Here is a 26,800-nt window from a genome sequence, read left to right on the forward strand (position 1 = left end):
TTATTTATTTAGGTACATTGGCTGATTTTTTCATCATATTGCTTTGTGCTAGAAGCCGACTGACATTGTTACTAAAAATACGGAAATATCGACCCATTATTTAATACTAGCTGTAGTCCCCGCCAATGCCCGGGCTTTCCGTAGAGTGCTTTGAAATCGGATGTAGACAGTAATAATCCTCTTATTGTGAACATCAAGTGTTTAAAATTTCATCTCGAAGTAGCTATCGAGATCTCATGTAGACAGTTACCTTCCTCTTTTTTTGAAGGTCAATGTGCATAAATCTCGGAATAAAACTGAAAATTTGTATACAAATCAAATCCACGATGTCCGCCCGCCACAGACGCTCTTCTTAATATAAATATATAATTTATTTTTATCATTTCATATGAATAATTAAAAAAAAATGAAGGACAGGGAAACAGATAGGACGACCGTATCTTTTTCTAATATTTCTGTTTCAATTTTCGTTTGGGAATCGCTAAAATTGTCTTCAATAATTCAATATTACAATTTGAAATTTTACTCATTAAGTTATTAAAAAAAATACAAACAATATATTATGGAGGTACATACCTGATAAAAATACAACATTCTTAATAATTTGATTGATCAGTGCTAATGGAAGAGGCAAAGCTAACTCTGATGCAGAGAAAGCAGATGGACTGGTGTTTGAGGTCCGGCAAATCCCTGGTGGATTTATCCAAGGAAGAGGAGAGAGGAAGGAGCGCGCAGAACCCTATACTCATCAGACCCAAAACCTCGCGAAGGAGGTCCTACTCAGTGATCAAGGACTCCGGGGACTTGGAAAGGGAAATGTAGGTTTGGTGGGGAAATCCACATTATTTTGTTTATAGGTATTCCTATTTCATTACAAGCAGAATCTTAGTTTGTGATGTCTGACCTGATCAAATCGTGGATCAGCACATTTATTTTTAATTTTAATCTGTAATACCCGTTGACCCGTTTCAGCCGTTGATCAATTTTTAACCAGTCGTCAGAATGACCGTTATGCTAGACGACTAAACAATTAATTTATTAGGTAGGTAGGTATGCAATATTTAACCAGTCGTCAGAATGACCGTTATGCTAGACGACTAAACGAATAATTTATTAGGTAGGTAGGTAGGTATGCAATTTTTAACCACTCGTCAGAATGACCGTTATGCTAGACGACTAAACGAATAATTTATTAGGTAGGTAGGTATGCAATTTTTAACCAGTCGTCAGAATGACCGTTATGCTAGACGACTAAACGAATAATTTATTAGGTAGGTAGGTATGCAATTTTTAACCAGTCGTCAGAATGACCGTTATGCTAAACGACTAAACGAATAATTTATTAGGTAGGTAGGTATGCAATTTTTAACCAGTTGTCAGAATGACCGTTATGCTAGACGAATAAACGAATAATTTATTAGGTAGGTACGTATGCAATTTTTAACCAGTCGTCAGAATGACCGTTATGCTAGACGACTAAACGAATAATTTATTAGGTAGGTAGGTATGCAATTTTTAACCAGTCGTCAGAATGACCGTTATGCTAGACAACTAAACAATTAATTTATTAGGTAGGTAGGTATGCAATTTTTAACCAGTCGTCAGAATGACCGTTATGCTAAACGACTAAACAATTAATTTATTAGGTAGGTAGGTATGCAATTTTGCAAATGCGAATAATTCAATGTCAACTTATAAACAGTCTTAAATTAATATCCGATTCCGATTGATTTTAGAACTTGCTAGCCTATTTTGTTTCAATTATTTATCACCTGATATCGTTTATAAAGAAAATGTAAATCTTACAGAAAGTACAAGATTTAGTCAAAGTGAAGGAATGCCATACCAATTACAAATTAAAATGGGCAACGAACATTCACTTATCTTGTATACCTACTATATTTAATACGATGCCAACGCATATAAAAAGCGAATCAAATTGCATCACTGAACTTAAAGAATGCTGAAAAAAATGTTTAGATCAAGATTTTTAAAATATTAATATTGTCTCTAAGCTCCTAAAGATTTATTAGGCTCTATTTATTTTATGTAGGTTTGTAATCTTATGGTACGTATACGTTTGCGAACCGAAACGCAAACCTAGACACGGAATACGGGAAAGGAACGAAGCAACTGCAAGCGGCGGCGTTTCGCGCCCTTTGCGGTCGCTTTGTTCCTTTCCTGTAAGTTTAGGTTCAGTTCGGCAGTTCGGCTCGCGTATTTGAGTATTTTTGAGTATGTCGTGTGATTTTGAATGTGTGTATGCCTATGAGTATGCTGGCTGTATTATATCTACTTTTCTGTGTATTTTATTGTATTGTAGTCACTTGTAATGTTATTTTTCCATCTCTATTTTCTATATTGTGGTTTGTCGTTATATTTGAAATTTTCCTGTTGACAAACTACTTTGGCAGAGTAGCGGGTGTATATAATGTTGAATTAAAAAAAACGATCTCTCCCAAATCAATATTTTTGCACAGATTTAGACCATCAATGAGGGCGGAAGATCGAGAAGTCGTCAAAAAGCATTTGCAGCATATTATGGAGTTCGGCAACGAAGATGGACGCCCTCCAACTGTCAAACTGAAGATATCAAAACCCGTCGAGAAAAACGAATTGCCAACAAAAATTGATATGTTACATGAACGTGAGTACCTACGGCACATGTACCTTATTTATTTGGTCATCGCTTATATCTACCTTAATATTAAACCTTTAGAATAGTTTTGCTATCGTGTAAGTACCTATATAAATTAGGATCTACAAACAGATCGTAAGTTGAATGTATTTGTCGAAAATATTGCAATGGTTTCAAAATACTTCTTACCTGGTCCTATTGTACTAAAATGGGTAATTTGAATATTTTCATCCACAATTTGATTTGAAAAACCGCACATTCTGAAACGGTTCCAACTGGCTACAACGTCATTATGTCATAGAATACTCCACTGGCTGGTAAGATGGTCGTCAAAAACGTTGCCCGGTGTCGCCGCCGAATTCACGAATAAAAAAACGAGCATGTCGTTTTTGCGGCAATTGCGGAAAATAATTTGCCAACACAAAAATAAAATAATAACACCTTAATTATCGTTTTTTACAGCACAAAAAAAGAGAAAAACCTCTATTATGGTGCAATGGGCCCTCATTTTTTAAACCTCTTGCTTACATGCTTTTTATTATTATTTTATATACCTACGATTTGCTTTATAATTGTGGGGTCTTCATTATGTATTTATAATATTTTTTTGTATTTCAGTTCTCACTCAAATCCAAGAACGTGAAGAGTGGCTGCGGGAAATGGAAGATCTCGGAGAAGGTGTCAAACATCGTGAAGTCATAAGTGATCAGATTGCGGAAAGAATAAGAAGAATTGAAGCCTTGAAAATCTTGGATATAAGAGAAGATGACACAGATAATAACGCAGAAAAGAATCGAGGAGAAGGAGATCACAAATCGGCATCATCTTCAATCAAAAACCAAACTAATCCACCGAGGAGACGGGAAACAAAAACTCCAAATAACCATGATTTCATCTCTGTAGGGACGAATTCAAATCATTCAGAAAATGTAACCGATTATCAAGGAAGGGTGAATAGCAACTATATCAACAAGCTCAGGTCTGCCGCTAATTCAGATAGATCAAAACAATCTGGAACGACCTCAAGTAAATCCAAATACTCTGCAAAAAATGTTAATAAATATAAAGTCGAGAACAAAATAGACGAAGAAACCAGAAAGGAAGAAATTAAAAATAGAGAATTAAAAATTGACAGATTGAAAGAAAAGATTGACAAGATGAACAAGGAAGATGGTTTAGGTGAACAACATCTGATAGGGTTCTCTCTGGACGGTTCCCCCTGCACGCCTTTGGAGCGCTGTATCAAGCCAAAGATTAATTCAGGAAGAATTCAGTCAAAAACTTCTAGTGCAAAAAATGAGAAAAGTAAATAGCGAAAATTTTTTGTCGAAATTTTGCTAGTCTTAAATTTTTAACTCTTTCTCGTACCCGCACGCTTATTTCCTTTTCCGTCTTCAATGGGAGGCAGTACTAGAGTTTATAAAGAGAATTAATCTAACAAACCTTTGTGAGTTTCAAGGCAGTACTCCCGTATTGCCTCCTATTGAACATGGAAAGGAATTACGCTACCCGCACTCGTTGGTACACAAACGCACCTTATTGGCTGATTCTGAAGCAAAATTGATATTATGTTAGTTGAATAATCGAAAACAATATTTTCATCTTCTTAATAGAGCATAAGGCCCCGGAATTGGTAGACACCCAATCAAAATAAATTTATTTATTTACAACATCAAATTGCCTACGTAGTGTGTTCAGTAAATATGTACATGTCGTAGTGCAAATGTGAAAAAAAGTAACGCGAAGATTGTAACAATATCTGGAAATTGGATTGTTGGATCAATTTATACAATTTTGTGTCGTTCAAGATGACTCCACAAAAAATGCCCCAGCTAAAAAGATCAGAGAGCAATCCATTCTAAGTCGTTACACAGATACATTTCCAAACGCTACAGAATTGGTTTGAAAGTTTTCTAAACTAGTTGCTAGTATTATTAGTATTTTTTATTTATTTTTCTAATCACTGAACATAAAACTGCTTTCTTTTATTTACATAATCTAATCAATCTTCTTTCACATTGTCTCGAATATCGAATAAAACATTTTACTACGAAACTATATATATATTGCTTTCTTTGATTTCCTGATAGTACGAATCCTGCCATGTAAAATGTAAACGTCTCCACAACATTGGAAAATATAATCGCTTGATATCTATGTCCAGATATCAATCAGAACATAACTAAAAAATAAAACAATTATGTTTGTATGTACATTTTTAACGTTTTTTTTTGTATTCTTCAATATATCTATGGTCAGATAAAATTATCGTTTATTTTGATATAAGTACCTACCGTGTTGAGAAGGGTTGAAAGTTGAGTGAGCAGCAGTATGTCGTGGAGATAGCTACTGCAGAGAGCACACAAGTTCTGTTGTAATGTACATTCAGGATACCTGACACCTGCCTAAAAAGAATGATTAAATAAATACTTTCCTATAGCAATATTATCAGAGATGTGCAAAATGGGTACCCAAAACCATTTGAAATGCAAAATGGAAATGGGTCAAAACTTTTCCATTTGAAAATGCAAAATGCAAAATGGTTTTTAGAAAAGCATTCAAATGCAAAATGCAAAATACCTATTTTCAAAATGCATTGAAAATGCAAAATGGTTTCTCAGGTCAAACTATTAAAATAGGTAATTATAGAATTTTTAAACAATTTCGTCATTTAATAATGGAAATCAATGTAGAACAAACATATTACACGATGGTAAATCCAAAAACACCACGACTACAGATTATGAAACCACAAAAAATTTGCGCGGGACTAATGTCGCCAACGTAAAAACATAGAAATCTTACATTTAATATTACAGCGTCATGGCCCCATGTTCAGTATTTGAATCAGTATTTTTTGTAATGGTATCACTCAATTGCCAGGGCTCCTACCAGGGAGCAACTTGACAAATGAAAATTATCTCTCATAGCGAGGTTGAGGACCGACTGATATTTGGGGCTTATGAAAAAAGATGAGTGGTGATAGTAGGAAGAATGTTGCAAAAACCCATTTAAAATGGAAAATGCACTGAGAAAAGCATTTAAAATGCAAAATGCAAAATGGTTTTTAGAAAAGCATTTAAAATGCAAAATGGAAAATACCCATTTTGCATTTTGCATTTCCATTTGAAATGGATTTATTTGAAATAAAGCACATCTCTGAATATTATAAATTTGTACTCGGCTTCAAAAGACAGACGTAAGAAATTAAATTTTTACGCAAAACTCGACAGTGAGAGTCAGTGGAATCTCAAATGAATGAGTTAATTAATTGAACGGCTGACAAATTACAAATGCAGATTTTAATGATAATAAAGAAATATAGAGCTTTTTTTCTAAGACTGGGTGGGTGGCGCAATACCCAATTTGCCATATTACACGACAGACAATTATGGTATATTAAAAAAAAAACAATAATATAAAATCTACCACAGTCCGCCTAAGAACAGAAATCCATAGTGAGAAGGACTGAAAAACTGTGACGTTATTCATAAACATATTTTCTTTATAAGATACACAACTTACTGTACCACTTATGTGCAAACGTAGCTTAAATAGAAACTAATTAAAAAAACTTCGATTCCAATGTCTACAAAACATCCCCCTACCCTATCCGGGAGACTTCAGGCGTCATCGAGCGTTATATTTTCTTCGCCTGAAAGTACCTATATCGAAGGAAGCTCCAACCGAGCTTGGTGCCTGTGATAGACGATAGACCATGCCATAATCTCGTGGCTTGGCACGCAATTTTCAATCCATGTCCATGTTCCTACCCGGCGATAAAGGTCAACTTTATACAACCATGAAAATGTAAATGTATTGATAAATAAATAAATGCACAAATTGTTTATAAATCATCAACTGCTGTAACCATACAAATTTCTATCCCCTTTTACCCCTATGAATTCTGTTGTCTTGTTATTATGTCTCTCTTGTTAGTATAGTAATAAAAAGACATGAATTAAAATTGTGAGACAGCTCAATAAATACTTCTAGAATTAAATGAAAAAAAAGAGTTTTGTGTAAATACGTGGCAATGATAAACCAAAACATTTTATGTGAAACGCATTTAAAAAAATACAAAAAACATTTGCCAAATCTGTCGAAAACAGCATGCCTGTTTGAAATTGATGTTGAGGCAAAAAATGTGTGCCCAGACCGAGTTATTTGGCGGTCCGTCCTCTCTGCTTACCCCTGCGGGGAAAAGGCGTGATGGTGAGTTAGTTAGTTAGTAAATCTATGCGAATCCCGAATTACGAGTCTTTGCAAGATATCTAAGTACCTACATACTTGTCTTTCAAACTTATCTATCATGAAAAACTGCTTACTAACTTTACTTTTATTTTCTTCTTATATAATTGTGTTCAACTTTATATATAGCGCCGTTTAGTGATTATGTTCTTCACCCCAATGTTTTTAACATCTCCTCTCCATCATAAAATTGTCATAATATATATTTTTTTGCATCTTAATTGTTTCTATGTAAACACTCGTTAATCAAAATCATTATTGTATGTATCACCTGTTTCATGTTTTACCTTCCGCTGAACTATCATAACACCTTCATACAAACGTTAATGTTCCTGAACGATTGTATCAGACGTAATCGTGTGACACACAAGACTGTAAATGGGGCCGGTGATCCCAATCTGTGGAGGCGTGAGATGTCGTCCTTCAGTGGCGTGGAGGGGTAGAACGGGGCCGTCTCTGTAGCCGCTGTAGAGCTGGTCCGATCGCTTGTCGCTTGTTCTTGAGCTGATTCCGAGTCTGGTCCGAAGGGGTAGGCAAGTCCGTGGTCCAGGGTGAGGCGGGGGTCAGAGTGAAAGAAGGCGAGTAGAAGCAGAAGTCGGAGCGAGGTAGAGGGCAGAGCAGAGAGAGAGTTGTAGAGCTGGTGGTGGTTTCTGGAGATCTCACGTTCGAGGGGGTGTTTCACGTTTTATAGGCCACCGGCGGGCGCACGACGCTCACAAGGGGCTCACTTTCTCTTTGATTCCTGGAATCCGTGAGCCGTTGCGACGCTATCGCGGCGCCCCGCCGGGCCGTCTACCGCCGCTCGGCCGGTAGTTTCGGGCCGTGGTCGAACGTGACCACGGCCTTCCTTTATTTGGGCACGATCCTCAGAAACGTGCCCGTGGGACGTAATGACGGCGTACCACCGGTCATTTGTGACGCCATGACGGCGCATGGCGCACGGCACGGCTTCCCACTACGTTTTGGCTCGGTTCTAACAATCGTGCCCGAATTAAAATATGATTATGATTTTACCAGCTCTCACAATACTTCTCTGCCCGTATACCTCTAGCCAAGCTCCGACGATTCGTTTATTGTTTTAACATTTTACATTACATTTTCATTTTTACATAATTTAGGGTTTACAGGTTAATTTTACATACATTTACAGGCAGTTTATTCAATTTAAGAACAGGCAAAGTTAAGGCAAATAGCCTTTAATAGATTTTTAGACAATAGATTTTAATATGGGGCGACCGCGTCCGATACCGGAGCAGTACGTCCGTTACAACGATATATAAATACACCGTATAAAAATATGGGTAAATAGGTACATACTTTTTACTTTTTTTGTTTACTATAGCTCCAAATGAAAATACCACGTAATCTTTGGAGATGCTTCGCAGGAGACCTAGACAAACCTGATTCCATGAACCCTGTCTCCCCTGCTAAGTCACCAAACATAGCAAACCACATGGGGTGACCTATGGTAGAGGTGTTGGTTCCCGGGGTGGCGGAACCCGCACCGCCTCCCAAATTGAATTATATAATCATAGATCAAACACTGATCAAAGGTGCAATGAAAAGATTTTCGTGGCACGCCGAGATTTATGGGTATTACATCATTCTATCATATAGCAACTGAGCGATGGGATATTCTATTAATAAAACAAGCATCAGTTCTATTGATTTATTACACCGTAGCACGCTGCAATATGATTGGCTGCATTTTCCGAAGTTTTCCGAGCGCACCCGAACGGGGAGTACTTTCGGCTCGATGTTTGCTCTAATCACGACCTTCAACCTTTCCATCCACCATCGACGCGGATTACACTAGATGAGTTTTCTAAATGAGAAGTAAATAAGTAGTTTCCGCTTCGTCTTAATTTGAAGGAGAAATTAGGAACCTTGAATGGACGATTCTCGATAAAAAGTGTTCCTTTTATATAGAGTTTTCCAATAAGAGGTGTTATTTTGAATAGCCCGTTATTTCGGTAGATGTTACTTTTGAAACTGTCATTTTTTAACATTTGACAAGTAGAAACTACGCCATTAATTAAAATGGAACGATACACGCTTCAACAACGCATTGAAATGAATAAAATTCACTTGAGTGAATAAAATGCAAATCATCTTGAGTGATGAGGCCCATTTCCACCTCGGTGGCTTCGTCAATTGTTGCTTCGTTTATTTTCAAAAAGACGGCGCTACGTGCCACACAAGCAACGAAGCCATTGATCTTTTACGATTGAATATCAAAATAACACCTCTTATTGGAAAACCCTGTAAATGTCTACATCTTCCGTGTCTTCATTCTCAATTAGTTGATAAATTCCGCTTAATTAATTCGTCGCTTTATTTAAAACGTCGAGTTGCGTCCGGTATCTTATTTTCTGAAACGTTGTTTTCAATATCTTTTCCCTCCACACTTCTTTCAGCCTTTAAATAAGGGCCACTGGGTGCGTATTTCCTCTTTCGTGTTCAAAAGGAGTCAGTACAAAAGTTTAGAAAGAGAATTAGCGTAACAAACCCGTGCGTGTTTCAAGGGTGCGGTACTGTCTCCTATTGAACACGCAAAAGGAAATATGCCCCTGGCAATACTGAGTTTTTAATGTTTCCGTTCCACGCGTGCCCTTAGGGTACGCGTAGAAAATGTGTATTGCTGATTTATTTAAAACGGGATTTCAGGCTGTTTCCTAATAAACTTTTGGTACATTCATAGTATTCATGCACCTGTTTTCTTAATAATATACAATGACGAAGTGCAAAAATATTGGAATTTTTTTATTAACACGTGTTTCGGCATCGCAATAACACATTCGTGTTTACTAAAAGTTTACTATTAAACCTATAAATTCACTCTTTAAAGGTCTGCAATCCCGTTTTTAACCGGAGTATGAATAATTTGAGAAGATTCTTAATAAACCAGGAACATATTTTACATCAGTAAGTTTTCACAGTGTAATAAACAGCTATATCCGAAATTGGGAACGCCGTAGTCACACTACAATAATGCATCATTGGCACAGATGTGATCAATATCATAGCGAGTTTGTCGGGGTTTCCAGGAAGGAAGTGCACGAGGCACGAGCCTGGGTGGGGTGGAGTGGGGTGGGGAGGGGTCAGGGCAGGGCCTTCATTGAGGCTTCTCTGACCCTGCCATTTCCGCACACTTCGGGGAAATAGATAGGGTGCATGTGGCATGATAAAAATAATGAATTAACCACCCCCTCCCCCACTGCTACCCAACCCCTCTGTTGTGCAACATTCTGTGACCTTTACGGAAGCACGTAACTATTTCATGGCAATGATAGATCAAATCCCTTCCTCTTTGGAAAATTTATTGAGTCCATCCGATGGAAATAAAAATAAATAAATCATATTGTAGAGATAGCTCATTCGTTAAGTTAGGTTAGGTTATTTATATAAATCAAATTATGCACGGAGAAAACTCTGTGATATGAAACAAAGTTAAAAATCTGGTAAATGTATTCGTATTCCGGTTAAAAACGGGACTGCAGGCCTTTAATCTGTGGAACGTCGATGGGTCTCGGGAGAACATTCGAGCATTCTAATATGATTCTTATTAGAATAATTTGCGATGCAATTTTGACCTTAATGCATCGAAAAATTTATGAAAACAAATCAGCATCGTTTGGGCTAATAAAAAGTTAGGTTCCACTAATATTTTTCTGTTTTATAAATAAAAATAGGTTAACAAGTGAATTGACAGATTTCCTAATATACTATCAGTAAAACACGAATGTGTTATGATGATGTCGGAACACGTGTTCATAATTTTTTTACTATTTTTCAGGATACGCGCAGCCGCTTTTTTTAAATTTTTTTTTTTATAGTGAATACCTCACAAGAGTCCCAACTGCTCCCGTCTGGAGCCAGTGAGACTATGGCATCCCCAATTGGGGGATGTTGTGAGGCTGTAGGTACGTGGGGAAGGGAAAGAGGAAGGTGGGGAAGTACCTGGCTATTCAGATCTAGTCACTAAACACGGCTAAAGCCATTTGGAGCAACGTTTCAATTCTGAATGGTGGTCTTACACCAGGGCGATACTGGTAGTATCTTCCACTCTGGAACGTGCCGCAAATATACTATATATTATTTTAATTAATTAATTGTGAAATAACACAAATTAATCAAATAAAATTTATTTGCGCACGCCGGGTTCGAACCCGCGACCTTCGGAATGGCAGTCCAATGCGTTACCACTGGACTATGCCGGCCGTCATTAATACGTGTTCCGATATATTCTGACCTTACTAATATTTTATTAGGAAATGGCCTGCCATCACATTTTTAATCGGATTTTAATAAATCAGCCACACTCATTTTTCTGTTCTCGCGTTGGTCTAATACCTACACACAATGTTTATATTTCATGAAAATAACATTGATATTTTCGAACAAAGGAAGTGACGTTGAGCCCTTACTTGAAATATTAATATTAGTAAGGTTTTATACAATATACATAAGTATTGGAGAAAAGCCTGTTTTATTAGATGAGTAAAAAACTGCCGCTTATGTTTTAAATAACCCCAAAACAATCACGTGTATTTCTTGAGATGTCCAGTAAAAATTACTTATTCGGTTGCATGACGAAATTACATTGGCGGAAATTACACATGCAAGCAATTACAAACCACACATTTAATCGTGTGAAAAAAATAAAACTAACATTCTACTATAACACATAAATACTTGTCACACTTAATCACAAACACGTTAACACCTCAGCACAGGTTCTCCTAGTGAGGTGTTCACGTAACATACAATATTACCCACACACAGTTTTACTTATATTAACCATTGATGTAAACCACCGTAATCATTTGTAAAATGTGTATTCAAGAATAGACATAAATAAATAATAAAATAAGAATATAACGAATAGATCTAAGCCATAAATCGCAAAAAAATCCAACATAATATGTAGCTTCGATACGCTAACATAAGTAGATATGCACGTTTTATGCAACATAACATGTAGCCTTGATACCCTAACATAAGAAGCTATACACTTTTATCTAACATAATATGTAGCCTTGATACCCTAACATACTCGTAAGTAGGTATACACTTTTATCTAACATAATAATGTAGCCTTGATACCCTAACATAAGTAGCTATACACTTTTATCAAACATAATATGTAGCCTTGATACCCTAAAATAAGTAGCTATACACTTTTATCAAACATAATATGTAGCCTTGATACCCTAACATAAGTAGCTATACACTTTTATCAAACATAACATGTAGCCTTGATACCCTAACATAAGTAGGTATACACTTTTATCTAACATAATAAGTAGCCTTGATACCCTAACATAAGTAGGTATACACTTTTATCTAACATAATATGTAGCCTTGATACCCTAACATACTCGTAAGTAGATATACACTTTTATCTAACATAATAATGTAGCCTTGATACCCTAACATAAAACCCTACCAAAAGTGTATACCTACTTACGATGGTAAGTGCTGTTTCACCCTGTATAATATTAAGCTTTGAGTGCGGCTCTGAACCAAACGACTGGTGCGAATACAATTTTGGCACCCCTGGTCAAAACTGGTTGATGCCTAGGTACTTGATCAATGTAATCAATAATTTTTGACTGATGTGAATTTTGTGTAGCGCCGTCTTTATAAAAAATAATCTCACGGGCTTTGTGTAAGGACTGTTAGGATGGGTTGTTTCGGAGAACTTGAACAATTCTTCAAATTTCAAAGTTAATTTTCAAGTTCTGTGAAAGATATTTTGAAGTTCTGTTTTTATTTCAGTTCTGTTAAGCAACTAGCCTATAATGATATAATAACAGAATTTGAATAGGACTTTCACAGAACCCGTAAATGAACGTTGAAATTTGATGAATTGTTCAAATTCTCCGAAACAACCCGTCCTAAGTTATTGTTATTGTTGAATAGATCCGGTCCTGTTGTTAACCTAACATAAGTAGGTGTATACATTTTTTATCGATTCCATGTTTAAAATTCGCTAATTATGAACATTTTACTTCAGTTGTCTCTCACAAACTTACATTGTACATTGATATAATCTATTTCATGAAATCCCATGCATTCAACAGGCAAGGCCTCTTCACTCGAAACTCGTGTAGGTACGTGTACAGAAAGTATAAACTACAGAGCAAAGCGTGTAACGAGTTGGTGTAATCGTTTGTAATCGTAGGGTCGATGGAGCGATATGGAGATTATATTATTATGTAAGTAGTTGCTCGTCAGTCGTTGAGTTTATTACTCACCGACATTTTATTTATAATTTGACATTTCCTCCACCCGTGTTACATTATGGTACGTATCCTTTTGCGAACCGAAACACGAACCGAGCCACGAATTACGGGAGGTTAAATTAAGTTGAGGTTCAGCTCGGCAGTTCGGCTCGCGTGTGTATACATAGCATAAATAATAAAATAATAGACAGCCCTGATTTATTAAGTCTAATTACCTTCCATATACCTGCAAGAACTAGTCGATCCAAAACTCTTTTAAACTGCAATTAAAATATCAGGACTGAGGCATTTAGATACTCGCTTGTACCTGTAATCTACTCTACCTAGATTGCATGCAGTTGGCAATGTTTTCTCAGAAGTAGTAGATGTGTTCAACTGCACGGAATATAGTTACAAGAAGGCTATAATAACATACCTCAGTAATAATAACAATTAAGTTTAGCATAATACAATTCTTCTGTATGGGTTCTGTATAATTTTAAATGCAAATTTTAATATTAATTACTGTTTCACTGAATTATTATGTTAATATTATCAAATGTTTGTAAAAGCTCTTATGGGCGTAAAATACATAAATAAAAATATATTTGATAAACCTTTGATAAAAGGTCCTATGGCTCCGCCGGACCATAAACCGCGCCGAACAGTCACGCGTTGAGGATAGAGAGGCTTTTCAACGATAACTCTTGGGTTTTACGAGCCCCAGATGCGACAATTTTGCTTGTTGACGAAGCCACCGAGGTGGAAATGGGCCTCATCACTCAAGATGATTTGCATTTGATTCAATCGAGTGAATTTGAATAATTTCAATACGTTGTTGAAGCCTGTATCGTTCCATTTTTATTAATGGCGTAGTTTCTACTTGCCAAATGTCAAAAAATGACAGCTTCAAAAGTAACATCTACCGAAATAGCGGGCTATTCAAAATAACACCTCTTATTGAAAAACCCTGTACGTAAAGTGACTATTATAAGTAGTAGGTATGTGTGCTCACCGTACTATCCTGTTTAGGGCTTGCAATCCCTCAATCCCGCAATCCCGCGGGATTTCAGCAATATTTGATCCCGCGGTTTTGCGGGATTTTCACGGGATATAAAACAATACGAAATTTGCACCAAAAAACATGTAATTCATCTAAGCCAAAATACGCTGAAACGATGCGGAAACTTCAAACCTGGAATTGATTTCGAAGAAAAAGATGTCGTGATTTTGTGTTTGTGTATTTTACCCTGAAATTGATTTTTAACCCACATATTTAGTAAATACAGTAATACTTTGAAGTCATAGAAAAATACTATGTGCATAGATTCATTCATTCACCGCTGAAGATAGTTTTCCTTTATTCTATGGATTCATAAGTCCAATATAGATCGAACCTGGCATGGAAAAACTCAGCTTGCAAATAACCCCTGGTCAAAGCGCAAGGCACGCTACTGATGCAAGTGGTAATTATACTATCCTATTTGACTGCCATTTTGTTTGATCTATGATGATATATAGTTAATATTTTGGTAATATAACATTATCCCAAACATATTTATGAATTTTACAAAATATCGTCACCAGTTATTCAAGAAAGTTGTGTGATTAGGTAAATCTCCATGACCACAGGGTTGGGCGCTATACAAATAACGGGTTTGACTTTGTTTAATCCACATCTATACATGTAATATTATATTCTTCCAACAATGTAACACACCTACGTCCGTTTAGTCCAATTCATTCGTCAGAAAAGTTTCGCCGACGAGTCGTTTAGAGTTCAGATAAGCTTGAAGTGATTTCAATTTTCAATATTAAATATTTATTCGAGTGGAATAAGAATGATTTGTGCAACCGGTGCATACATATTATGCATATTTATTTTGTTTCAAATAATAACTTGCGGATTCACTTTACTGAAAGTTTGCAGAACTGATGAGGAAAGGTATGAACACATTATTAAATATATAATATCTTCAAGTTGAAAATTTTTGGATTTCGAAATAATGAAATGTGAAATACATGAGGTGTTTCTTGGTACCTATCTACAGAATTTAAAGGTGGGAATTAAATTAGAAAATTTTGTTTTTATGTGATACTCGACTATTATAATTCATATTTAATAACGCTTCTACGACAACTCAAAAAATGACAATTACACACATCTTTTAAACGTGATATAAAGTCATTAACACGTAAACCTAACATATTTTATCTAGTTTTTGTTTCATCACTTTTCATAACTTTATATCACTTTTTAAAGGTGTGTTAATTTGTTATTTTGATGAGTTATCCGGTCACCTTTGATAATACAACTGAATACTTTTTGAAGTTTTCAGGAAAATGCCGATATTTTCTAAAAATACTGTACGCAGTTCACGAATATAAATGAGAATTGATAATTTATTAAGAATCTCCTAGTCATCTTGGTAAATTATTTGTAATCCGAATAAAAATGGGAATGCAGTCCGTTTCCTGATAAACTTTTAGTAAGTTCGTAATAATATCGGAACACGTATTCATGCGACATGCGAAAATGTTAGGATTTTTATGAACACGTGTTCCAACATCGTGACAATACATTGGCATTTTACTAAAAGTTTATCATTTATCAATTCATTCGTTAAGGGCCTGCAAGAGATGTGAAGAGATTATTAATAAATTAGAAATATTTTTTATCAGTAATTTTTCTTTGTGTTTCGTGATAATTAATATGTTTGCATGAGTAAGTACCTATATTATTTGAAGATTTATGTAAATAAAAACATCCAACAAGACTCTTGATAATATTATTTTTATTTTTTCTTTGATCTTTTTATTGCCCTTTGTCTTTATTACGAGAATGAATGGTAAAAACAAAATGTCAATCATAATATTAGAAATTCCGGAAGAGTCAGGGCCGGCCCTGGGCGGGCGGAACTGTCCGCTCCGGGCGCTGACTTGCCAAGGCGTCAAAGAGTATTTAAGGATTTTAAGGATTTTACTAGAGCCGGGCGCCGTTTGGCTCAGTGCCGGTCCCGGGAAGAACAAAATATAATATAGCATTCTCAAACTGACGTACATTTTACCTCGAATGTTAGCCAAAACTATAGTGTGAGTTTTTTAGAGTTGATTCATAATAAAACAGCGCCTTTGAGGTTTTTTTTCCACAAAAACGGCGCTATAGAAATCATCCAAATATTATTATTATTAAAAGGTATTTTAGATACCCGTTTTGGCATATATTTTTTAGTAACCACACATTAAATTAAAAAAAGGCAATTTTTTTCTTCATTTTATATTAAAAAAATCAACTATGAATGCCTTTTTATTTTTTTATTTTTTTATTAAGGTGAAAAAACAGATACAGATATCAATTGACAAAAATATATACGAAACATCAACTAGAGAATTCACCTGCATCCAAACTATTTCTCACGAATTAACTTAAACAGCAGAAAACATTTACAAATATTTTCACTTATAAATAGGGGAAAAATATATACATAAGAATATTATTTTACAAATAGAGATATGAAAGAAATAACATTGCAAAGGCAGATACTAATTATATGAAAGTGTTAAGGCCCCGTAGTAAGCGTTCAAAGATGGTTTGTAAGGTAGATAATATATGTAAATACGAATGTTAGAGGGAGCGTGCTAATGTAAAAAAAAACGATGATAATTAAGCAAAAATGGTGAAAATATTTAATAAAACAAGACTCGTTTGAAGTAGAGCAAAAATCTCTCGACAAATGCTTTAGTTGCATTTAAAGACACCTTGTTTTTTCATGCCTATAACATATTAAATAACAGAATAAAACGTGTTTTAAATAATTTTTGGAGCTTACTTTGCGATGTTTTTCTATCGAGGGAATTTCACGTAATTAACGTTTCGGCATAAAAATATATAGATATTATCTTAAAAAATAACACATTATTTTTTTGGAACTTATAAACTTAAAGAGTTAACGAGAAACTTGTTATAAATCGGTTTAAATTGAGTATGCGGGAGCTTAAGGCGAAGCTTAATGCCAAATCACTATTTTGATTAATCTTTATAACGAATTGGTATACATTATGAATACCAAAAAAATATGCTTATATAGATAAATTGAAGGTTTTCCTATCGTTTCGCTTGAGTAGAATACAAATAAAAAAAATTACTCTATAAAAAATATAAATGTCAACTACTAAAAAATATTTTTTTTTCTATAGAAATGTATAAACGCATAAAGGAATCTAATTTTTAAAAATAAGATATTATAGCTAAAATTATCTGTGACAGTTTCACATGATTATCTTTTATGCTTTCGTATAAAATTATTTTCAAAATAAATAAAAACCAGTTTTGTGCTTGAAATCGAACGTTTCTAGACTCCGTTTGTCAAGCGATTTTAATGCCTATTACCTACAATATAAGGTAGGTATACCAAGAATATACATATTTTTGGCTTGTAGCTTCCTCTTAAGCCATTATTTATTTATTTTAAAAGTTTTCACTTTTTGATAGCGGTCCATTCATTTAAAAAAAAAACTTAAATAACTGTGATTATTAAGCAACTATCACTAAAAATAGTCGGTACCTACCTACCATCAAAATTATAACTGAACTAGAGTGAACTTATATACTTCAATGCTTGTAATGATGATGCTTATGCAGATTTTTTTTAACACTTAAAATGAACATGATTAGAAATATAACTATATCGACTACAATAATTTGTTGACAGGTCGACTAATAAATCGCGGGAAAAGTGCTCCGGAGACTTGGCCGAACTTCACGTCGCTGCTTTGGTTCTGGCCAGGGGTGGCTCCAAGGGTATCACGCTGAAGAACATCGCCCGTGTGGGCGGAGTTCCCCTGCTTAGGCGTTCTCTAGACGCTATACACCAGGCCGAAGTTTTTGACTCCATTTGGGTTTCTACAGATCACGATTTGATTGCTGAGGAAGCAGAGAAGGGTAATGTTTTTTTTTAATATCTTAGTACATCTAATGTTGTTTTTACGTGAACACTAACTTACCCAGGTTTTTTCAACGTTTATTGTAAGGTAGGCATGTCTTTTTTTCGACTTTTCCGCGTGTTCTGTAATATCGATCTAGGTACACAAGTTATTTTCGTTTCATGACCACTCTCTCCGGTTTATTCCCGCAGCCCATTTTTACTTCACCCTTCACAATATCCTTCATCGATCCAGGGCCGGCCCTGAGCCAAGCGGCGCCTGGCGGTATTATCGGCGCCTTAGATCCTTGACTCCCTGGCGCCTTGGTAAGGCGGTGTTTGGAGCGAACTGTTCCAATTGCGCCTACACAGGGGCGGCCCTGCACCGATGGAGTAGCTACCGCGGAAGAAAGAATCTATTTTTCCTTATCCGCCTACACACCACACAATGTTGTTTTCTTAGAAATGTAGTTATTGTTCTTTTTAATGTAGAAAGTACACGAGTTCTCATGCTGTGTGATAAAGTCAACACAAACATAAATATTCTATTCTTATCACGTAGATGCACTCCATGTCACAATGTTGTTAATACTGAAAAATTGTTAGCAATGTGAAGGTACCTACCAGTACCTACATTGTGTTTACGTAGATATATATTCTAGTTGGATCTCATGAACGAAATGGTAGAATTTTTTATTATTAAATCTTAATGGTTGTAAGTAAACTTTTTTTGTGCAGTCGGTAGTGATATGAAAAATAGTTTTCTTGGATCTTTCGCCTGGGAATTGTAAGATAGTTGGAAATTTCTATAATGACAATGTTTAAATAATCTAGGAAAAGAAAAGCAAGAGTTTCAAAACTTTGTTAAAATGTTGTTCAATAAATAAATAATAATCGAATCTACTCCTTTCCTTGATTAACATCTATTTACAATAATGATTTACCTATACAGGGTGTCCGGGGGTAGGGTGCATAAACTTCGGGACATGAAAGTACAAATAAAAAAGATTAATACATTTTTAGAAATTTAAACATTTTAATGTAGTTTTCAGTTAGTTTTTACGAAAGTTGAATTGTTTGCATAGAGCAATTGATATTCTTCTATGGAAAAATATTTTTGTATAAAATAAAAACAAAAATACGATTTAAAAAAAAATCTTTTTCACTTCTACCATCATGTAGAATCACCCCCCGAAGTTTGTGTACTTTACCCCCGGACACACCCTATATACGGTTGAATTTCAATCCCTGAATGTTGAATAAATAACTAAAGAACAAGTTACGTACATACGGCCATTGAATTTTAATTATTGTGTCAAGGTAAGTAGAAAGGATAATTTATTTATTTATTTTAATATCAACGGTATAAAATATACCACATACAGTAAATTATAAACAGTGACATCAGAAAATACACAATTAACAGAAACTCTAGATTGATATAAAACGTTAGAGATACAAGTACATGCAAAACTTATAGGTAGACTAGGTTAGATTAGTATTGATTGAAATATATGATAGTATAGATACATGATATAATATATAACAATAGCTAAAATGTATGCATTCATATTCAGGTTTTGGTTGAATGTAGTTAAGTGCCAATCAAGCTGTTGGTTCACCTTATTGACTATGTTTATTGCCCCAAGTTTCCTCAGTTGCCCCAGGCAGTTAATTTTATATACATATTTATTTGACTTTTTACGTAAGTATGACAATGTATGATAATGCAGGTAACGATAACAACTAACAGTTAATTGATGTCCATGCCCCGGGTCCACATATTATGTATCATTTTACCGTATCTCGGTATACCGTATCGGGGTCCAGCCCAAAGAAATCGATAACTTTACGATATTGGATCGATAGGCGTAACTACCGATGATTTTATACCGATTTGCTGAGCATAGTCGCGATGATTGATATCCAGACCGATTTTGGTAACGTAATAAATCAGAATCGATATACACTGGCAACTGGCACATCTCTCTATGAATTGACGTGAGTGGAATTGACATTCCTATATAAGCGCATAAATCTGCCTAAGCGTCAGACTGCTATGTAAACGTTGAAAATACTAATATAAAACGTCGAATTGAAATATTAAATTCATTGGCAGTCCGCATGTATTTTTGACATTAAAAAGGAAAATAATTAGTTCATGATGTCATTAGCCATAACTAAGAATTTTTGTTTATCGAAGCTGGAACGGAATCAATTGATCGCCTCTTAGGTAAATTAATTTTTTTTTTTTTTTTTTTTTTTTTATTATCAATATAAAGTTTCTTTTACAGGTTTTTTTTTTCGATGTCTGTCTCACTAGGATAAACCTGTGTCGAGACAGACGTATTTGATACATTAAAAATGTTTACATATTTTTTGATACATTAAATATTTCACTACATTAAATGACATTGTGAAAAAGATAGAAAATAATAAATAATAATAATAAATGATACATTTGTTAATCAGCATCTAGTTGGAGTACATACTTATGTAGGGATTTTTATAAAAAAATTTATCATGGATCTGTCTTGGCTGATGATCCAAGATTTGATGTCTGTTTTATATTTCAGAAAAAATTCGTTCAGTCTAATGGCTAGTGGGAGAGCATTATATAGCCTTGTTGCAAAATATCTAAAATTTCTCTGGCCAAAAGTTGTTTTAGCGAAAGGGATTTGTAAGAAATTATGTCCTTTTGTTCTAGTATCACGAGCAGTTTGGATATTGTCAAAAGTAGTTTTGTGTTTGAAGAGGTATGTTAGTATGTTTTTGGCATAAAGTTGCCTAATGTCCATAACACAGATTTTCCTAAAGATTTCATCCGAACTGCTTGTGATTGGTAGTTTGAGGATAATCTTTATTATAAGTTTCTGAGCTTTAGATATTGGATCAATGGCGGCAGCGTTTGCTCCTCCCCATGCTATGATACCATACTCTATTAAAGATTGACAAAGTGCATAGTAGATTGTTTTGAGCTGGCTTAGGTTGAGAAAGTTGCGAGTTTGTCTAAAAAAATAAATGAATTTTCTAAGTTTGTTTGCTGTAGAGGTTATATGTTCTTTCCACTTTAAATTGCTATCAAAAATAATACCTAAGTATTTAATTTTAGTTACCTGTTCTAAATAAGGACAATCACATATTATCGGATTTGTCAGGTTGCAAGCACAAATTTTAATTTGATTTTCTGGGTTTCTTAAGGAAGGATTAATACTAAATTCAATGTATTTAGTTTTGGTCACATTCATTGTAAGTGTATTATTGTTTAACCATCTTTTAACCACAGTTATGCCCCTGTTAGCTTTTATGTATACATCATTCCAATTGCTTGATTTGAAGAGGAGAATCGTATCATCAGCGAAACTTACAATTTTGGCATCTATTTGAAGATTACATAATTCATTTATGTATATTAAGAACAGGGTAGGACCTAAAACACTTCCTTGAGGCACGCCGTAGCTAATTGGTAATTGATTGCTATTGCAGTTGTTGATTTTCACACTTTGCTTTCGGTTTGACAGGTAATCACTAATAATAGTAAGTTCATCACCATTTATACCAATATTAGATAGTTTTTGTAAAAGTTTAGAGTGAGAGATAGTATCGAATGCTTTGCACAGGTCTAAGAATATTGATATGCATTTTGATCCCTTGTCTAAGTTTTCATTTAGAAAATCGGTAACTGTTGCCAGGGCTTCGGAGGTGCCTTTATTTTTCCTGAATCCAAACTGGTTGAGTGATAGTATGTTATTTTGTTCAAGGTATTCAATTAGTTGATTATTAATAGTTTTTTCAAAGACTTTAGATAGTGAATTTAGTAATGTAATTGGACGATAGTTCGTTATGTCCGCTCTAGAGCCTCCTTTATGTATTGGGATTATGATTCCGTGTTTTAGATTGTCGGGAAATCGGCCTTTTAGGATGCTTAGGTTAATAAGATTTGTTAAGGGAGTGGCTATTTCTGATACAAGTTTTTTTAAGGCAATATTTGATATATCGTCCAAGCCAGTTGAAGACGATTATGTCTATGGATCGTGTAAACGACTTCTTTCAATTCTAAGAGCTTAGTTAGTTCACCCCCATTCATTAATAAGCCAGCTTTGCATAACGAACGACTTTATCCAAAAATTTGTGCAAATTGACAACTTAAATCCGATACCTTGGAGGCCGCGCTAAAGTAGTGACTTTTGTCAACCGACTGTCGGAATCATTATTCTGATTGTGCTCGAAAATATCGCTAACTGACCATAGATGTCATAATTCGTCAATATCGTATTGACATAGGGACTTTATTGATCGTTCTTGCTGGACCTCCAAATCACCGTAACCGTATCATGATCGTATCACCAAACGCGTATCATGATGGCAAGTGTGAATTATCAAAAAAGATACGGATAAAATGTAGGTATGACGGGTGTAGCGTTCACAACTTGACGCGGGGATTGACACGATACGGTGATACGATACGGCAAAGATATTAGAAGAACGAGATGTGCTATGAGCAGTTCATACTGAGCGGAATTGTTTTGCCCAATGTCGCCGGTTTTGTTCACCAATACTACTGCACACCTTCGCTTACGCTAAGGTATCCGCACTAATACATAGAACAGATTTCTGTGCGTACACGTCCCGATAGTATTCAAAGTTCCCTAATTAGGTAGTACTCCGCCTACGGTCCGGCGGCTAACATAGCATATCTCGTTCTTCTAATATCTTTGCGATACGGTGATCTGATACGTTAAAATGATACATAATATGTTGACCCAACTTTATAATACTATGAAGGTGGAGCGCTTGTCCACCGGCGTTCTCCTGAGAGCGCAACGGATACGGCGACTTCCATATTCGCGGTGCAGGAATTCCTCCATCACCACGGAGAAGTGGACATCCTAGCTCTAATTCAATGCACTTCTCCGTTCATCAAACACGATTATTTGAGGGCTGCCTACGAACTCATCAACACCAAAACACATTGCTCTTTTTCAGCCACAAGGTAAAAGTTATTATTTTAATGCCAAATTTTTAAATACATTTATTCGAATTTCCATTTACAAATGATACACACGAGTACGTCATGATTATGCAAAATATTAACTATGTCATTAAAAATTACCTAATAATATGTTTTTTAGAAGTTTTAAACTACGCTGGAAAGAGGTGGAGTCAGGAATCGTACCAATTAATTTTGATCCGACGCAGCGGCCGAGGCGCCAAGACTGGAGCGGAGAACTCATAGAGAGTGGAATGTTTTATTTTGCCAATGTTCAGCTGCTGGGTAGTGGATGTTTTCAAGATAACAGGTTCGTCATGGTGAATATATATATATATATTCTTTAAAACTAGGCATCTTGTTAAAGGACAAAATAGATACCTATTCAGTCATCACATTTTTTGTGATCGGTTTGTTCCATACACAAAATTTTTGCTATTCATAATTTCGAACACCCGAAACTAAAGGTACCCGAAATTGAGGTCGGCGGCAGATTGCAAACTGCAGTAGCAGAACGCAGACAGGGCCGGTCCTGTCCAGGTGCAATTGGGGCAGTCCGCTCCGGGCGCCGACTTGCCAAGGGGCTAAGGGCCAAGGTGCATAGGCGCTGATAATACCTATAACCTAACAAAGCGCCTTTGAGGTTTTTACCCGCAAAATAAATACTAATAATTATTATAACATTTAAAATTTAGTCTGCGATCTGTCGCTTCGCATTGTAGTCTGCCGCCGACCTCTGGAATCGTACATTAACTGCCTCACGTTGATACGCCAAAACACACGGTATCCGGAAACTCGCAGTACTAGCGCAAAACTGGTGAATCGACATATCCAATAGAGAACCCAAAAATATTTTTTTCTGTAATAGCATTTCAATTTTTTCGTCATCAATCATTTCATTTTCAATTAACCTCCTAGCGACAGATTTACTACGGACACGATTTACTTAAAAACGAAATCTCAAATCAAAATAGTTATGCTACATCGACTTCAAATGTGTTGAAAAATTCTCTAGATTTCTCGCTTGTACTTCGAATTTCCAGACACAGTGCATGTGTGTGCCAGGCATTCCCTCAAATATACCAGCGAGCTGGTATTTTTCTGGGTATTCTTTCAAATGCTTTGTAGAAGAGCCGGCTCTGTGCAGGCACAATTGGAGCAGTCCACTCCGGGCGCCGACTTGCCAAGGCGCCAAGACGCCAAGGCGCCAAGGAACCGATAATGTTTATCACCTAATACAGCGCCCTTGAGGTTTTTACTTGCGCCAGGCAGCCACCACGTGCCGTTGGCTTAGGGCCGGCCCTGGGTAGTAGGCAGGTACCATCAAATAATGTAAAACCTACTTACTAAACTCAAAACAACCGAATTTTTACTTGCCAGGATGCAGGGGCATTTAACTAAGCTTTGGCCTTGAAACTCATTTGAAACCGCCACGCCCACCTCAAAATTCTTATAGAAAACGAATAATATGGCTAAAAGCTTAGATCTCATTGGTGAGAACAGAACGATTGGTTTGATCTCTCGCTCTCTACCATAATGACTCGTGTAACAGAAAGAGATGACGGAATTTTGCCGTTTATCAGTTTCAAATCATTCAAACAAAATGAGAGTGGTTTATTTATACACGCGGGTTGTCATTTTCTGCCGAAATACTATCATTTCCGTCGAAAATATTGCGTGTTAAAGTTGTTCGTGATAAAAATACAATATAAGCCAGTATAGTGTTAGCGAGTTACAAACATATTATATTCAACCTACCTACGTAAGTTCAAGTTTAAAGTGAATTAACAGTTTTAGGTTATTCGTTCGGTTTTTTGAACAATGCTTGATACTTGACATATGTCTTCCTCCACAACGTATAAATGTTATTTATTATATCGATAAACTTATTCATGTTATTGATTAGTGTTATCCTGTATTATCTTATTGTTTTGGTGAAATTAAAGATTTTTAAACATATGTAACCATGAGTTCATGAGGCTGAAAAATGTCGGAATTTTTCGTCGTACTGTCGGACAATCATGTTTTGGAAATTTTCTTCAGTGTTTTTGCAAATTTCTTGTCATTTTGGGTTACTTCTTCTCAGATTAACAAGTTTCATCTTAAGGAAATGCACTGTAAAAGTTTATTTTCTTAGTCAGATGAACCTTGCCCTTGGAAAACATTTCGACATTTTTCTGCTTCAAGGACATTTTTATTTTTATAATAGTTTTTTTGGGCTAGTGAATGAATAGAGTAGGCTGAGAGCAATTATGTTGTCTATGGTCGCATCTTTTTTTAAATGGCCTTGAGTTTCCTCTACCTTGTCTACTGCTCTGCTCCGCACGGTAGGTACTGCTTGTATATCTGTGGTTAAGTACTGTATAATTCTGTTGGATACAAAAAGCCGGAAGATATCGATCTAGAGAGTGGTATATTTATGCCAGGATGGTAGCGGGAGTGCGATTGCGCAAGTGGTTTATTTATGATTGCGCAGTAAGTAATAAATAAACGTAGTAAGTACCTATGTATCCAAGTACCATCTAGGTACATAATGCAATATAAAGACAAATTAAATATTTGCTTGTCATTAACTTGTTTCTTCATTATAAACAGGTTATGGTTATAGAATAATAATGCAAAGTAGTTTATATACCTTTTGTTTTTAGTACTCTCGAGAATCGTGATTGAAGCACTTTATTTTTATTAGCTGAAAATAAAAAGGTGACCAATCCCTGAATAATACATTTCAAAATTTGACAGCTGTGCTTGTCAAAAATATCTACCTGAGGAAAAAACTCGAGAATCAAGAAGTTCTGTCAAATGCAAAAAAGTTCTTAATTACATAATCGAAAGCAGTGTTATCGCCGTATATGTAATGAAACCGAGCAAAAAATAACTGATAACCATTATTTCAAACAGTGACGTAAAACACTTGATTCCCGCCTCTATTCCTATTCCGATGAAAATGTCATCGCGTCATTTGTCCACATTCGTGCAATTCGTGTAGTAGTGCGCAAGCGAGCCGGGAGTGTTTAAAAACTATTCTCAACCGACTAAATCATGTAGTTTAGTTTCGAACTAGTTTTATGTTATCATTTGTGTTTGTTTATTGTTTTTAAGTTGTGGCTTCGTGGAGATTCCGACCCGAGACAGTTTGGAAGTGGACGACTATTTTGATTTGGAAGTGGCCAATACGATGTATGACGTTGCTTCTGGTTTAGCTGCCAAAAGTTCCCGCTAGCCGATACTAGTTACTTTGCTTCTAGACACTATACGACTTTCACAACAAAACAATGAGTACAGACATGACTGTAGGTTAGTATCGTAACTATCTTGTTTTTATCTAACTTTTTGTTTGCAAACAAATGCTAATTAAGCACAGATTATCACACTGATTTCAACTGTTTGTTGTCTGCTGACAACATTTTTAAAATACTAACTTTTGAATCTTTCCAAGGTTTAAAATTATATATAATTATTATCTCTCCTCAGCTTAGTGGTCTATGTGTTTGACTTTGAGTTTGGAGACTGTGGATTCCCGATCGATTCCCGCACATTGCCATCATGGTTTTTCAATTAATATTATTATAAATGCTGCCAGCTCTGGGTGTTGTATTGTTGATTGTAAGTTTTATGAATCTTCTCAACAGTAGACCTTGTGTCCAAAAAAGGATGTTTCTAATTTTCTCTATAAATAAAAACCCATGAAATTATGAAATCATAAAATTTGTAATTAGGTTCTTAAATACCTACTTACTTAATATTATAAACCATATATTTTTGCAGCGTT

The 26,800-nt window shown here is 35.4% G+C and overlaps 2 protein-coding genes across 2 annotated transcripts; both read left to right on the forward strand.

Annotated features, from left to right (window-relative positions):
• The first annotated feature begins 628 nt into the window (after positions 1 to 628).
• LOC149419497 (uncharacterized) lies at positions 629 to 4,445 on the forward strand. The gene is made up of 3 exons (XM_089637860.1): positions 629 to 818; positions 2,481 to 2,647; positions 3,257 to 4,445. The coding sequence occupies exons 1-3, from the start codon at positions 646 to 648 to the stop codon at positions 3,949 to 3,951; spliced, it is 1,035 nt and encodes a 344-aa protein (XP_089493986.1). The 5' UTR covers positions 629 to 645; the 3' UTR covers positions 3,952 to 4,445.
• A 10,428-nt stretch (positions 4,446 to 14,873) lies between these two features.
• On the forward strand, positions 14,874 to 26,251 carry Csas (CMP-sialic acid synthase). Its single transcript, XM_089637596.1, has 5 exons — positions 14,874 to 15,061; positions 17,829 to 18,058; positions 22,824 to 23,031; positions 23,171 to 23,338; positions 26,131 to 26,251. Exons 1-5 carry the CDS (start codon positions 14,958 to 14,960, stop codon positions 26,249 to 26,251), a joined length of 831 nt encoding a protein of 276 aa, XP_089493722.1. The 5' UTR covers positions 14,874 to 14,957.
• Positions 26,252 to 26,800: the final 549 nt, after the last annotated feature.

The sequence above is a fragment of the Hesperophylax consimilis genome, chromosome 12, assembly GCF_061612785.1.
Source record: "Hesperophylax consimilis isolate HC1 chromosome 12, BYU_Hcon_1.0, whole genome shotgun sequence".
NCBI classification, from domain to species: Eukaryota; Metazoa; Arthropoda; class Insecta; order Trichoptera; family Limnephilidae; genus Hesperophylax; species Hesperophylax consimilis.